Source organism: Anser brachyrhynchus (genome assembly GCF_964034855.1).
Source record: "Anser brachyrhynchus genome assembly, chromosome: 4".
Classification (NCBI taxonomy): Eukaryota; Metazoa; Chordata; class Aves; order Anseriformes; family Anatidae; genus Anser; species Anser brachyrhynchus.
In genome coordinates, this window is record NC_137698.1 from 45,417,332 (window position 1) to 45,431,052 (window position 13,721).

General features: G+C 45.6%; 2 protein-coding genes across 3 annotated transcripts; one reads left to right on the forward strand and one right to left on the reverse strand.

The window, feature by feature from the left end:
* The first annotated feature begins 60 nt into the window (after positions 1-60).
* Positions 61-7,825, forward strand: CCNA2 (cyclin A2). Its single transcript, XM_080588726.1, has 7 exons — positions 61-587; positions 1,260-1,375; positions 1,738-1,961; positions 2,540-2,744; positions 3,721-3,834; positions 4,358-4,491; positions 4,944-7,825. The coding sequence occupies exons 1-7, from the start codon at positions 167-169 to the stop codon at positions 4,993-4,995; spliced, it is 1,266 nt and encodes a 421-aa protein (XP_080444852.1). The 5' UTR covers positions 61-166; the 3' UTR covers positions 4,996-7,825.
* Positions 7,826-8,224: 399 nt separating this feature from the next.
* EXOSC9 (exosome component 9) lies at positions 8,225-13,418 on the reverse strand. 2 transcript variants are annotated; one of them, XM_080588719.1, is made up of 13 exons: positions 13,259-13,418; positions 13,006-13,100; positions 12,419-12,538; positions 12,214-12,316; positions 11,628-11,765; positions 11,067-11,149; positions 10,648-10,780; positions 10,110-10,198; positions 9,768-9,914; positions 9,384-9,559; positions 8,989-9,067; positions 8,544-8,583; positions 8,225-8,452 (listed from the first exon to the last, which is right to left on the reverse strand). In XM_080588719.1, the coding sequence occupies exons 1-13, from the start codon at positions 13,382-13,384 to the stop codon at positions 8,417-8,419; spliced, it is 1,365 nt and encodes a 454-aa protein (XP_080444845.1). In that variant the 5' UTR covers positions 13,385-13,418; the 3' UTR covers positions 8,225-8,416. The 2 variants fall into 2 exon arrangements, with proteins under 2 accessions (XP_080444845.1, XP_080444844.1); XM_080588718.1 differs by lacking the exon at positions 8,544-8,583.
* Between the last annotated feature and the right edge of the window lie 303 nt (positions 13,419-13,721).

The following is a 13,721-nucleotide window of genomic DNA, read 5'->3' on the forward strand; positions in this document are numbered from 1 at the left end:
CCGGCCCCGCCCGCTCTGTGCGCGCCGCCCCCGGCGCCCATTGGCCCGTTCAATAGTCGCGGGCCGCTTGAACGGCGAGAGCGCGGCGCCACTCCGGGCGGCGGCGGGACGCCGGCTGCAGCCGCCCCGCGCTCCCCGCGCTCCCCGCTGCCGGCCGCGCGGCGCCATGCTGGCGGAGCAGGAGACCCGCGAGGACCAGGAGAACGTGCCCCCCGCCGCCGCCAAGGGGCCGGGGCCGCCGCCCGCCGCCGCCGCCCGCGTGGCGCTGGGCCCGCTGCGGGGCGCGCAGCAGGGCGGCGGGCGGGCGCCATTTTGCGGCGGCGGGGAGCTGTCAGCCGCGCCCGGGGGCGCCGGGGAGCACGGCCCCAGGCGGCGCCAGCAGCAGCAGCCGCAGCCCTTCAGCGTGTACCGGGATGAGCCCGACGGAGAGCAGCGGCGGCGGGGCGGCCCCGCGGCGCAGCGGCGGAGGAAGGAGGAGGAGGAGGAGGAGGAGGCAGCGCTGGGCATGGGGCTGCGGGCCGCCGTCGGGGCCCTCGGGGAGCGGCGGCCCCTGGCGCCCTTGGGCAACGCCATGGAGCTCAGCTTCGGTACGTGCGGGGCGGGCGGGACCTGCCGGGGCGCGGGGCGGCGTGGCGCCGCCGTGCTGCCCGCGGGGGGCAGAGCGGGAACCCCGGGCACCGCCGCCTGGCCCAGCCCCTCGGCTGCTGGCCGCAGGTTGAGCCTCCCCCTTCGCTACCCGCGTGGAGCTGGAGGGGTTTTACTCCGGCAGTGCTTGATAAAACTTTCTCCCTGTAACGTCCTGTGTGGGCATTGGAAGCGCTTCCCAGCACATAACAAGCGGGAGGCGCCGCAAAAGCCTTCTGCAGTGCCCCTGTGAATGCCCGAGGGCTGGCTTCGTCGTGCTCCTAGTTCTGCATCTACGGAAAGTTCTGGTCCTCCTGACCCGTTTCCAGTCTAAATAGTTGAGTCCTTAAGATACACGTCTAAGGAACAAGGTAGCAGAGGGTGCACTGAGCACTACGTATCTGCAAAAGCATTCTCCGTCCCTTTATTCCTAGGGGAAAGAACAGCAAGGGGAACAGGAAGCTTCTTGCAGTAACCTTTTGGCTTCCCTATAGTCTCCTCAACTCTAGTTGAGTGACAGCCCAAATGCTCGTGGAGAGCCCCCATCCACATGTTAGGGGACAGGGTAGTTCCCTGCACTGCCAGGGAGCAGTCTGACGGTGCCTGTTTTCATGTGGCTGTTATCTTCCATGTAGATTCTCCAAGTATTATGGATATTTCAATAACCTCAGAAGTGGAAGAGAAAAGACCAAACGTTAATAATGTGCCAGACTATATCAGTGATATCCATGCCTACCTTAGGGAAATGGAGGTGAGATGCCGCCTGTTTTCTTGTTTGCATGCAGCTTACTGGGGGGAGAAATTTGGGGCTGAGTAAAGAATCTAAACACTAGTTACTGCTACAGTGACTAAAGTAAAGCTTGGTAGAAACAGCTAAATACTGTGCTTATTGCTGTGAACACAAGACCAGTTTCTTGTGATAAAATTGGCTGTGCTATGCACTCAACACAAGTTAGGAAGATTACAGAAACTGAAGTAATTGATGCTACATTTACCATTGTTTACTTCTGACCTGTTAAAAATCTCTTTACCTGTGGTAAATGGAGTATAAATAAGTGTTTCCCTACAGGCACTTCGTCCAAACTCAGTCTTGTCTGTCATCTAAACCTACAGGTGAAATGCAAGCCTAAAATAGGCTACATGAAGAAGCAACCTGATATCACAAACAACATGCGTGCTATTCTTGTGGACTGGCTGGTGGAAGTTGGAGAAGAATACAAATTGCAGAACGAAACCCTGCACTTAGCTGTAAACTACATTGATAGGTTTCTTTCTTCAATGTCTGTTTTGAGAGGAAAACTTCAGCTTGTGGGTACTGCAGCTATGCTGCTTGCATCGTAAGTGAAATTCCTTAGTTTAAAAGTCTTTCTGCTGCTCTCATATAGGCAGAAATCTAGCGGCTATCACGTTTTTGATGCCTGTAGTTGGGTTGACTGGGGAGGGCTTCACACTAGGTGAAAAGGCAGCAGTTTTCTACTTCTGAGCCTGGCAATCTATGTGAACCCCTGCAAGCACGGTTCTGGGATATCGTTGTAGATTGGCCTAATGCAAGGATTTGTTATTTCTAGCTACAGCAGCAAAGGGCTTCTAAATGGTATTTGAGGGAATGTGCACAAAGACATAAAAGAAAATTTTGTCTGCATCAATTATTAGTGTAGTAGGTTCTTCTGGAATTTTAGTAACTCTGAGTCCCAAATGGCTTAGTCCTAGAAAAGCAGCCTATTTTAGCACTCTCTAATTTCAAGTTCTGGTGATTCAAGACCTACTGAACTGAGTGCAGTAAAGTTACTCAGTAACTGTACCTGACTACTTCACAAGTCAGAATTTAATTCGGCATGCTGGTTTTCATTAAATGTTGCTAGTTGCCTGATTCTCTAGTACCTAAATATTTGCTTTTAACTGTTTCTCATGGCAGAAAGTTTGAGGAAATCTACCCTCCTGAAGTAGCAGAGTTCGTCTACATCACGGATGACACCTACAACAAGAAGCAAGTTCTAAGGATGGAGCACTTAATTTTGAAGGTTTTGTCATTTGACTTGGCAGCTCCAACAATCAACCAGTTCCTCACTCAGTATTTCCTGCATCAGCAGACAAATGCTAAAGTTGAGAGCTTATCGATGGTAAGAATTACTAGCTTGGTCTGTGCAGCTTGAGAGTTATGTAATCATTAACGCATCTTACAGGATCTGTATTTGTAGAAAACAAATGGCACAGGGTTCTTCTGTCCAGACTTCCTCATCTCCTGGTATTTTTACACGTGTGTGTGTGCACGGTGTGCTGCATGCTCCTCCAGAAGTGGTGCTGCACTCCTGGAGACAAAGGTCTTGTTGCTACTGCTTGAGATACTCCATTACTGTTGCGGTCTGGCACTTGGCCGGGCCCAAGCATGAATGCTTACTCAAAGCAGGCCAAGATTGATGAATTTTAATCCAGGGTTTGTTTCACTGCTGGGTACTTCCCTCGTTCCTATCTAACATTGCCATACACGCACCCGCCCACCCATTTGGCAGAAAGGACTTTTGTTTTTCCCTTAACTCAAAGTGAGCTCTAAGTCCTGAGGCTAGTTTCCCAGCAGAGCACAAAGTCTCAGCTGAAGTTATCTGACATCCTGACTGTATCGCAGGTACCAGAGCTCCTAAAAGTGGAAGCCTTTGTCTCATTCTGCAGAGGTCAGACCAAACTGCGCCCTTCCCTCTTGGTCTTAGATGCCTCTAAGAGAAGATGCGGTGCTGGAAAAGCATGCATGAGAACAGTATTTGACAGTGGCTAACAGAAGATGCTAAAAGAAGTATTTTTGGTTGTACTCCTCATGTTTTGTTGCTGTTTAGAGATGCTCAGAGCCAGAGGTGGCTTGGTGCACTCGCTCTCTTTCTGTGCTGCTGCCTGCTTTTATCGGTGTCAACCTTGTCTTGAAGAGAGTAGCGGCATTAATTGAAAAGAAGAAACCTGTGGGCCAGCTCTGAGCGGAAACTTGTAAAAGCTGTTCCTCCACTTGGTGGCAGGACTGGAAGCTTAATTAATGGTCCTAGCGAAGCTGTTGAATGCTCTTCTACTTCCCTTCGGAAGCAGATGATTCTCACTCTTGTCTTCTTGCAGTATCTGGGAGAGCTCACTCTCATTGATGCTGACCCCTACCTGAAATACTTGCCGTCAGTTATCGCTGCTGCAGCGTTTCATCTAGCAGGCTATACGATCACTGGACAAACTTGGGTACGTAGCACTACGCCCTGAGCCTTTGCACGTGTGCTTGGTGTACTATGCGAAGTTCTGAGCGCTGGGCCCAAGTTGTGCTCTCAGTTTGGGCTGCAGCAGTCGCAGCCCCTCCACACCAGTAGCCTGTTAACGAGGGATTGCTTCCTGGGGTATTGGAAAAAGTGGGGGGGAGCCTTTCCTGGGAACGCAGAGCCATCTGTGGAGGCACTGTTCTGGGGATCCTCCTCAAAGGTGTAAGCAGCTTCCTTGGGATGAGGAAGGGGGCAGAAACCCTGCACAAAGGGGGCAAGGAATACTTCAGCTTTGCCTGGTAAAGAATATGACAGTTTCAGGATTACCATAAATCTACAGGAACTGCTGACATCTGAGCAGCAGGTATTAAGCTACTCGGTGCTTGGCAGAGTCTCCTTATCTCAACCTACTAGGACAGCACAGTTTTGATAGGAAGCTGAAAACCTCTACCAGCTCATCTGTGTGACAAACATCCTCAAATGCTCCTCTTGCTTTTCTTTTCTCTCAGCCTGAATCTCTGTGCAAAGTGACAGGCTACACCCTTGAACACATCAAGCCTTGCCTCGTGGACCTACACAGGACCTACCTCAAAGCAGCACAACACACACAACAGTCCATAAGGGAAAAGTACAAGAGTACAAAGTAAGTACTGGTAGGGCCGTGCAGCAAGCCAGTAGTTATGCTGGAGTTGCTGTAGCATGTGACTGCTTAACGAGGGCTGGGGGGGGTTAACTAAAGTCAAACCAGGCCTCTGTAAGTGAAATGGCAATGAGACTTCTCAAGGCTTTTGCCCAACGCTTTGCTGAGCAGTGCTTCCTGTTCAGCAGGCCTCCCGGCACTACCCAAAGCGCTGCCTGAGCGGTCAGGTAGACACTGGAGGAGTTCTCTTGAAATTCCTGCAACTGGTGGGCAGGAGTTGGTACCTAATGCTCCTAAAAATCTGTGTTGGCATGGTGGCTGAGGAGCTCCAAAACGTTTCCTGCTGGCTGTGCCTTGTGAGAATTGTGCTTTGCTGCAGTATCTGTGTTATTCTTTACAGCAGAGAGCACTTGAGCAAGATCATATCCTGCATCTTTTTTTTCCCTCCTCTCTAGGTACCATGGAGTATCACTTATTGACCCACCAGAGACACTAAATTTATTGTAATGATCAAGAGACTGATCTTTTAGAGAAATGTATATTACAAGAAAATGATGTACAGTTTTAAAAATGGTTCAAAATTCTAGGAGTGATCACTCAAAATATTAATACAGGTTCTGATGAGCTTAATTATGAAGTTAGTTTTATGTGGTTTTAATGTAAATCTTTTGTACATGCAATCTTGTTAAAATACTTCGCTGTGTTGTAATAAGAATGTTGTCTTCAAGCGCAGGATTAACCATGCAGACCAAGTGAAGTCTGAGACGGCTTATCTAAGTAGAGATTAGACAGTACCACTAGCAGTGCGTTATTATTATAGTAGGGCTTGTTCTCCTTCCAAGAGTGACTTGGACTCCACAGCAGTATTTTGTACTGTCTAGTTAACGTTGAGACTTAGTATAGATCCAAAATGTGGCTTAACAGCTGTAATACTGGAAGAAACTGTATAGCTACGAGGAGAACGCCTCCCTGAAAGTGACTTCTGCGAGACTGCCTAGGATGTGCCATGATTTGTATTTAATGACTGCCAGCTCTTCATCAGGTTGGGTGCTCTGCTGCAGGGACTGCACGGCTGGGACTAGGATATGCAGAAAATATTCCCACTAATGTGTTAGCTGTCCCCCCAGCCCGTCAATGTCTAGTAAGAGCACTGTAGCCACCAGCCTGCTGAGCTTGCACCTCTTCAGAGCTGCAGTACCTGAACTGTTGCTTTGTGCCCCTGAGAGGAGACGATGTCCTCGGGGGTGTGCAGGCTACATGCAGAATGGTACAAATTCTGCACATCCTTCTCACTGGGGAGGGGCTCCTCAGTGAGGTGGTGTGCAGCAAAAATGTAAAGCAACTGGTCTTACTCCTTAGTTACTAGTACTGTTACATGAGCAAAGTAGCACATAATTGTCACTAGATGAAATGGACGACTACTAGATGAAATGGATGACTACCTTCAACCTGTATCAATGGAGTGAGTGATGTGCCCCCTACCCCGTTCTTTGTGTATGTAAAGTAGTCAATGCATGGAAGTGGGTTTAACAGAGCCATTTCCAGGTTGGCAAATAAACAAATTTTACATCTGATATTAGTGGTCTTGCCAATACCTTAAAATCACTGAGTGTTAGTACTGCCATCTTAAATTGGAATTCATTTCTAGATCTGTGGAAGGGCCGAAACCTGTGCCACTTTAACTAAGAGTTGATTCAGCACTGGGCATCTGCACAGCTAATGGTAGCAGTATGAATTCTACATAGGTGTGAAGCAGTTTGCAAGGGCTATATTAAAAAAAAATAGTAATTTAAAAAAAAATACCTAGACCTCCATCAAGTGGATAGGCATGAGTTATGGTGAGACAATTTACATGCCTTGATTTGGTAACTAAGAACCTGCTGTCCTGCCTCCCCCCTGCTCTGCAGTCTGAGCCCTTCATGGACCAACTCAGCTACAAAACTGGTCTATCCACGGGGTGGCAGCTCATCCGGTTAAGGCAGACGGATGCAGCAGAGGCTGCCTTTTTGGCTAATCTAAGCTTTTTAGAACGTGCTTTGTTCTAATGTCTAATGTTTAATGAAGAGCCACATTTCATGGGGCTACCATGTTCTCTGGTAGTTGTCAGCTTAATTTCAGTACCTTGCCACTGGAAAAAGCTAAAACTAGTTGGGGAAAAACTACACGGTGTATCATGTCTGGTGCTTAGCATTGGAAATGCTCAAACTTTGCAGGAGAGGGAATTGGTACGTAGCAGAACATGTGTGCCGCAGCTGTGACAGCAGCTGGTGACCTTGAAAAGTCAACCTAAAATGGTGGCTGGCCATCTACTGGTAACAAACTGTGGAAGATGAATAGTTTAAGGAACGCTCATGAACCCTGGAAAAGAGCACGTATTATTACTGAAGTGAAAAGGCTTCAGTTCATGGTATTATTATTTACTACTTAATGAAATGTCACCTTGCTCTGTTTTGGATGGAAGCCATTGTACTATTGTTCTAATAGCACAGAGAAAAGTTCTCCCCTGCTCCCTAAGCTTTGTTTTCAGCATACAGTGTCTGATACAGCTTCCTCTACAGCCTTAAAAAATAAAAAAGCCTCAGTCGTAGGCTGGACTTTTTGCCCAGTATGATTATGTCCCTTCATCTGTATTGGCAGCTCTTGCTGCTGCAATATCATTCTTCACAGCTTTCATTTTCTAAACCTAATTTTAAAGGAAATTCTAGCTCTTGCGACTAAGCTTTGTCCAAAAAAGCCCAGGCTGTGAAATCCCAGGCTGTGCTGTCCTAGTGTTTTGCCTATCCACTATAAGTCCTCTGCTTCCTTTCAAAATAAAGCCTCTAGGGAGGTAGGGTATAAACTGTTACATATGAAGAAGAGAGAAAGAGCAATGGCAAAATATATAATTCTTTTTCCTGAAGAAGTTTAAGGTCTTGTGGTGCTGCAGAAGAAGATCTTCACTCATTCTCATGCTCTTGGCAACAATTTTGGATTGGAAGAACTGACACTAAGCAAATGCACTGGTTTAGCTCCTGGAGGGGCAGGGGAGAACAAATTTTTTTTTTTTTTGCATTAAATTCTAAAAGTAACTCTGGGATATAGTATATGTGACTGTAACTTTTCTCTTGCCTGTATTTCATAAAGATCTATGGTTGTATGTAAAATAGTCCTAACTGCTCTTGTAAATATGTGCACGTTTCTAATGTGACTTGGTCTTCAAACAAAACAGGCAGGTGAACTACTGTGGAAACCTCTTCTGTTTTGCCTCATTTTAAACTGCACAATTCTTTGAATATAGTTCAAGAAGCATTCATGTCTGTTGCATGTAATATTTAATTAAACTTTTTATTAAAACTTACTGAAGTATGGGTTGCCTGTATATGGAAAATGTTGCCAGCCTCCTGGGATTTGGCCAGACATCCTACCCTGTCAAGCACTTGCCTTTCTGCTGCTTTTTGTACAAAGCCTTAAGATACGGAGTAACCAGGGAAAGGTCACAGGCACAGCATACTACTTCTCCCTATGAAGACCGTTCCAAGGAATTAAATAATTCCACGCTGTGCTAACACCTATACTAATCAAAAGCAGCTATTCAGGGCACTAAACTAGAACTAATTCCTCTTGACTAGATACAGCTCACTTCAGAATTCAGTAGTTGCTGAGACTGTTTTGTTAAGAAAACTATGCATCATACACCTGGGACCTGGGTGTTCTGTGCTGCAGCTGGGTGCTACCAAAGCATTTCACTTACAGAGACTTTATTTTAACCTACACAGAGTAAGTTTATAAAATATACATAGAAACAGGACCAGACTGGGGGGGCGGGAGGGATTATCTACAAAAATAAGTTCAGAAATAACAAACCAGATCATTTATTATACAACATTACTGAAGGAGAGATGACTAACGAGCAGCTCTCTTCTTTCTCCTCCTTTTGTTAAATGCTTTCTTACTTGTATTTTCTTGTTTCAAGGTGGTCTGTGTTCTGTGAGCAAACAACATTTTTAATCAAATAAATGTATTGTTTTATTTCAAAGGAACACGGGTTGATCATCTGTAACTGGGCAACCACTCACCATGCTCAGTGCAAAGTTCAAACGCTTCCTGGAAAACGTTCTAAATACAACAGTGAAGGTTTAGGCTAGAGTAGAGATACAGCAGTAAAACTAACTTCTCTGAGATACAATTTAAAGTTAGCTGTAGCATAGCCTGTAAAGTCTCTACAGCATCTGTAAGGAGCATCTGATTCAGATCCATGTGTATGCTCTCATTCCCTTTGGAGGGATTAACATCAGTCAGGTCTCTGTAACTACCTCAGACAGCTGCAGGTCAGCTGGGCGACTGGCCTCCAAGAGGGGAACAAACTAGCCCCGATTTAAAGCTCCTCACTGCTATATAATCCCCTTGAACAACTGAGACCTTTCTTGGCCTTGCCAAAGTTCTCAGCACAGATTGTCATCGTTCTGTTGTTGGGTATTCCTTACCAGCTCCTTCCCCCTCTTAATTTCACCTGACGGTTACCTTGTTTTGTTTGGTACCTCCTGTGGTTCCAGGATGACAACTTCTTCCTCTTCACTGTCAGACAGCACAATAGGTTCATCTGGAAGGAAAAAAAAAGAAAAAACCTGATCAGTTTCTGTAACAAGTCCTGTAACTAATAATCACAGCATTTTTAAAAAGATATTGAAAGGGGAAAAGCAGGCTCACAATTGCTAGTGCTTAACCCGACGGTCTTGCTATAGTACAGAAAAGTTTTCTTTTGAAGAAAACAAGACCTGTCCAGGTGAAGTCAAAGTAGCCAATGAGTATAACTCTCACACAGAGCTACAATAGGGACATCTTGCACTTCTTAATTCTAGACTATTAACAAAGTGGTGTTGTAAGTGTAAGCAGTATTGAGACAAATGAATACTCACCCTTAGCTTTGCTTATTGTACTTGTGTCCTCCGTTTCCATTCTCTGGCATTCAAAAGTGGCAGCATCGCTTTCACCCTCCTCTTCCCTCTCCGATTCTTCAAGGTCTCCCCAGGAGCTCTCTATTCCTTCCCCAATTTGGGCTGTCCCAGGAGTGTGCAATATTGGTGTGGCAAAACTGCAGCAGTTAAGAAAAATTTTGGAGATACTAAGAATTAAGTTACCTAAAAGCAGTTAGAACCAAAACCAATACAATGTTGATATTCCCTCTGACGGCTATATGGCTACCCTGAGCTGGGAGAAACCTTGGGTGTTTAGCTGCTAGTGGGACTAACGCGGGGAGGGGGAAGCCTGCTTTTTTCCTGGACAAGAAACAGAAAACATACACTTCTGAAGGAGGGTCAGCTTTAGTTATGATTTCTTCTGCTTGTTCTTCCACGTTGTTGGTGTCTACAGCAGCACTTTCCATTTTGAAGGCAGTGATCTTTTGATTTGGTATAGATTCTGCAAAGCCGAACTTCCCGCCTTCTTTCCTAGTCAACAATGACAGACATTATTTCAAGGTTATTTCACATTTATGAATGTTATCTCTCAAAGTTCAAATATACAAATACTTGCTCTTTAAAACAACTACAAAGAAAAACAATTTGCTGTTCATATTACAAGTTAGCATCAATTTTTAGTGTATTTCTTAAATGCTCGTCTCCATCCCTTCCCAAAGCACTCACCTAACTTTCTGGTCGTTCTCCAAGGCTTTCTGAATTAGTTCTGTTATTTCAGCAACCTTAACGGCTGTTATTTTACTGCATCTCAGAACCTGTTTGTTACATACACAACAACAGTTTACAATCATGAAAGCACGATATTTTTAACTAGAGCTGTAGGACAGATCACAGGAGTAACACTTAAAATATGGTATCCAAGTAAAAGGGACCGGATACACAATGAGGTGATCCAACAGGTTAATATAACAACCTCTAGCTGTGCAAGAAGACGCAGTCTGAATTTGTTTACAGCCTCCAACAGCCAAATCACAGGGAAAAAAATGCCTATCTGACCAAACAACGGTCCTTTTCTACATCTGCTCTTCAGCATAGATGCACAGTAGCACACCCTTCCACTGGGTCTAAAAATACTTGATGTTTGCCAGTGAAATCTGACAGCTGTTTCCTTAGCTTCACAATATTAAGGATATTACAATATCAAGATTACAACCCAGGAAGCAGTTTACACCTGAGACAAAGACCGGTCAAGGAAAAGATTTACCTGATCCTTTAGTAGCATAATCCCTCCGCTGGACTGGATGGTACAAATTTCACGATGTTTATTCATGGCAATTACAAGGAGGCCGTCCATTACACGTTCTTCTCGTTCGCTTGGATCCACCAACAAATATGTCCTAGAATCAAAGTTTTAAATATAACGCAACAATATAAGTTTGAAGCTGAGTTTGACTCCCCCAAGAAAGTTTTCTTATCACCTGTGAAAGCAGCTGGCTACCAGCACCACACAGTACACATACATATGTTCGTGGCTTCTCACTTCTGATAAAATGCTTTAAGAAATCTGTCTGTCAACATGAGTTGCTTTTTTTTCCTACAAATCTATATGTTTAAAATTAATTCTGCAGAACTGACAATAAGTTGTTTCTGTCAAAAAAGACTTAAGAAAAAAAACCACCTTACCCCTGCTGGAAGAAGGCAAAACTGACGCAAATAGGCATGTGGTGGATACTCAAGGGGACAGGATCACGCTCCTCAGGAGAGTACTTGGAAAAGAATTAGCCCAGAAGACAATTATTTACAAAATTCATTTGGTTTTAAAATGATGTATTGCACAAAGAGGTATTTAAAGAAATAACAAGCAAGGAAAAAGACAAACATTCATCATCTAAATATTAACAATCTTATTGCTCTTCTTGTGTAATCCTGTTTACTACCTACATAGGCAAATTCAGCACATTCATCACTCTAATACATGATATGGTTGAAACATTGCTCGTCCGTTAAAACAGTCTGTAAAATACCTACCTTTTTACAATTAATGTTGCCATAAATTGAAGTTGATATAGTTTTACAGTCAGCGGGCTTGCTTACTACCCTTTTACATTTTGAATAGGAACACATGCACCCCCAAACTCTATGTTATCTTGGAGTTTCTCTGCTTACATCAACATTTAATTCCTTCCTTTCAGACAGAAAGGAACAGGTACCCGAGATACTATACTGGGATCTAGTCTGACTTACCACTGTCACTTCCTCTCCTTGCACAGAGACATCTGGTCTGCGAAAATGACAAAGGGCTACTATTGCTGCTATGCTAGCAGCATCAATAATGTTACCGTCGTGATTTAACAGGTGCAGGTCCACACGGATTTGCCAAACCTGAGAAAAAACAAACGTAACTGCTTTGTAACGAGTAAACGTGATTCCAGAAAAGCCATTGCTTTTCAAGACACTTTCAGTTTTTGAATCATAAAAAGGACCAACATATATTCTTTGGTTATTTCCTTAAGAAATTAGCATGAAAAATCTTGGTATACGCAAGACACCCAGTGTGCTAGATTTAAAACCTGGTTAATTTGACAAGGCACACACAATAGTTAAGTATCACTTAAAATTTGTTTTGCAAAGAAATATTCAAGTGTGCAGGATCCCAATTATTTCAAAAATTCTGTATAGATCTGTAAGTTAAAAATACCTATAGTCAGATGGATCCTTACATTAACCTGAAGTCTTAATTTCTAGTTTTCGAAACAAAACAGACCACCTGAAAAACTGACTATACGTACCCTTTAGTTTAAAACCATTTGAAGTTGATAGTTTTTCATACCTTTTCACCAGCAACAACGCAGAGAGATTCAGTATCTATACATTTGGAATTTCTCAGGCATCGCTCTATTAATCTGTTCAGTTTCACCAGTAACTCAGACTGCCTGTTAAAACAAAATTAACCCAAACTGAATATGATTATCCCGCACACTTACATGCTTCAGAACAGTGGACCTTTTATAAGTCTTCTTAAGAAAGATACGTACCTGCCAGGCTCAAAACCAGGCGCAGCCATGGGTGACAGCTCAAGGTTAAAGAACAGTATCCCTTCTGTAGCCCGATTTGGCTTTGGGGGCACAAGTTCACATGATACTTGGCCAAGAACCCTGCAGAGGGCAACAAACCACTAAGCTACAGAATTTGGCAGGAGAAAAACCTACCGCTAGAAACAAAATATGTACATTTGGGCTTTTATTTTGTATTTCTCAGTCAAGTCAACATGTTTAAGTTATAGTCAACAATGGAGAGAACTAACTGCTGAGATCAGAACGTTCTCCTAACCTTCAGAATTAAAACTGGACAAAAACACTGGGGAATCGGTAACTGAACATTTATGTAAGTGCATGTATTTCACCCTTCCACATACACAGAAGGGCGTTTGATACATGGAAGACAATAAAACGTAACAGAAGATTGCTGGATAAAGGGATACGAAGTTACACTTGTTATCCACCCGTATTATATAAATTATTTGTAATCTGTGGTCTGCACCCAAACACAGCCCCTCCCACCCCCCTGCGGCCCCCACTTCCCCACGGTGCCCCTCTCGGAGAGCCGTGCCGGCCGCAGCCACCTGGTCCTGCCCAGCTCCACCACGCAGCAGCCGCGGTCGGGCCCGAAGGAGATGCGCACGTTCCGGTAGTCGTAGCACTGCCGCCCGTCCAGCCGCTGTGGGGAACGGACACACACAGAGAGACACACAGACGGACAGGGCGTCACACACACGGACAGACAGACATGGGGGGGCCGGTTACCGCGGGGGCGGCCGGCCCCGGGGCGGTGTGAAGGGGCAGGGGCAGGGGGGGTGAGGGCAGGCGGCCCCGCACCTTGCCCTCCCGCACGGCGCGCAGCAGGAAGCGCCGCTCGCAGTTGGACAGCGGCGGCTCCCTCATGGCGGAGCGGCCGCTGGGTCGCGAGGCGCGGCCGTTGGTGGCGCAGCGCCTCGGCGTCATCAGCGCGCGGCGACCGTTAGGGGAGGGCAGGGGGCGGGCTACAACCGCCTCGCGCCCCCTAGGGGCCAGCGGCTGCCCGTCCCGCCCGCGCCTCAGGCGGGGCTGTGGTACGGTTATGGCCGCCGTTTGGGCTGCCGTCGGGGTTTACCTTCGCCCATCGTCTGAAGAACACCCTTTCCTGTCGTTCTGAAATGCGGCCCGCAAGCGAAAACGCGAGGCTTCACGAGAGGCTTTCATGCTTAGTTTGAGCTGGAACAAGAAATTCCTTTACTGTGTGTTCCCACCAACATTACTAAAACACAGACAATCAGTCTTTTCTCACACAGAATTGTTGAAA

Bases quoted from the DNA above. Each gene is read 5' to 3' on its own strand.
- CCNA2 (XM_080588726.1), top strand. From the start codon at position 167: ATGCTGGCGGAGCAGGAGACCCGCGAGGACCAGGAGAACGTGCCCCCC. The intron at 1,376-1,737 runs GTGAGATGCCGC...CTAAACCTACAG, and splicing joins CCTACCTTAGGGAAATGGAG to GTGAAATGCAAGCCTAAAAT. The intron at 2,745-3,720 runs GTAAGAATTACT...GTCTTCTTGCAG, and splicing joins AAGTTGAGAGCTTATCGATG to TATCTGGGAGAGCTCACTCT.
- EXOSC9 (XM_080588718.1), bottom strand. From the start codon at position 13,384: ATGACGCCGAGGCGCTGCGCCACCAACGGCCGCGCCTCGCGACCCAGC. The intron at 11,150-11,627 runs GTAAGTCAGACT...TTCTTTTCCAAG, and splicing joins AAGGAGAGGAAGTGACAGTG to TACTCTCCTGAGGAGCGTGA. The intron at 10,199-10,647 runs GTAAATCTTTTC...TGTAACAAACAG, and splicing joins TTATGCTACTAAAGGATCAG to GTTCTGAGATGCAGTAAAAT.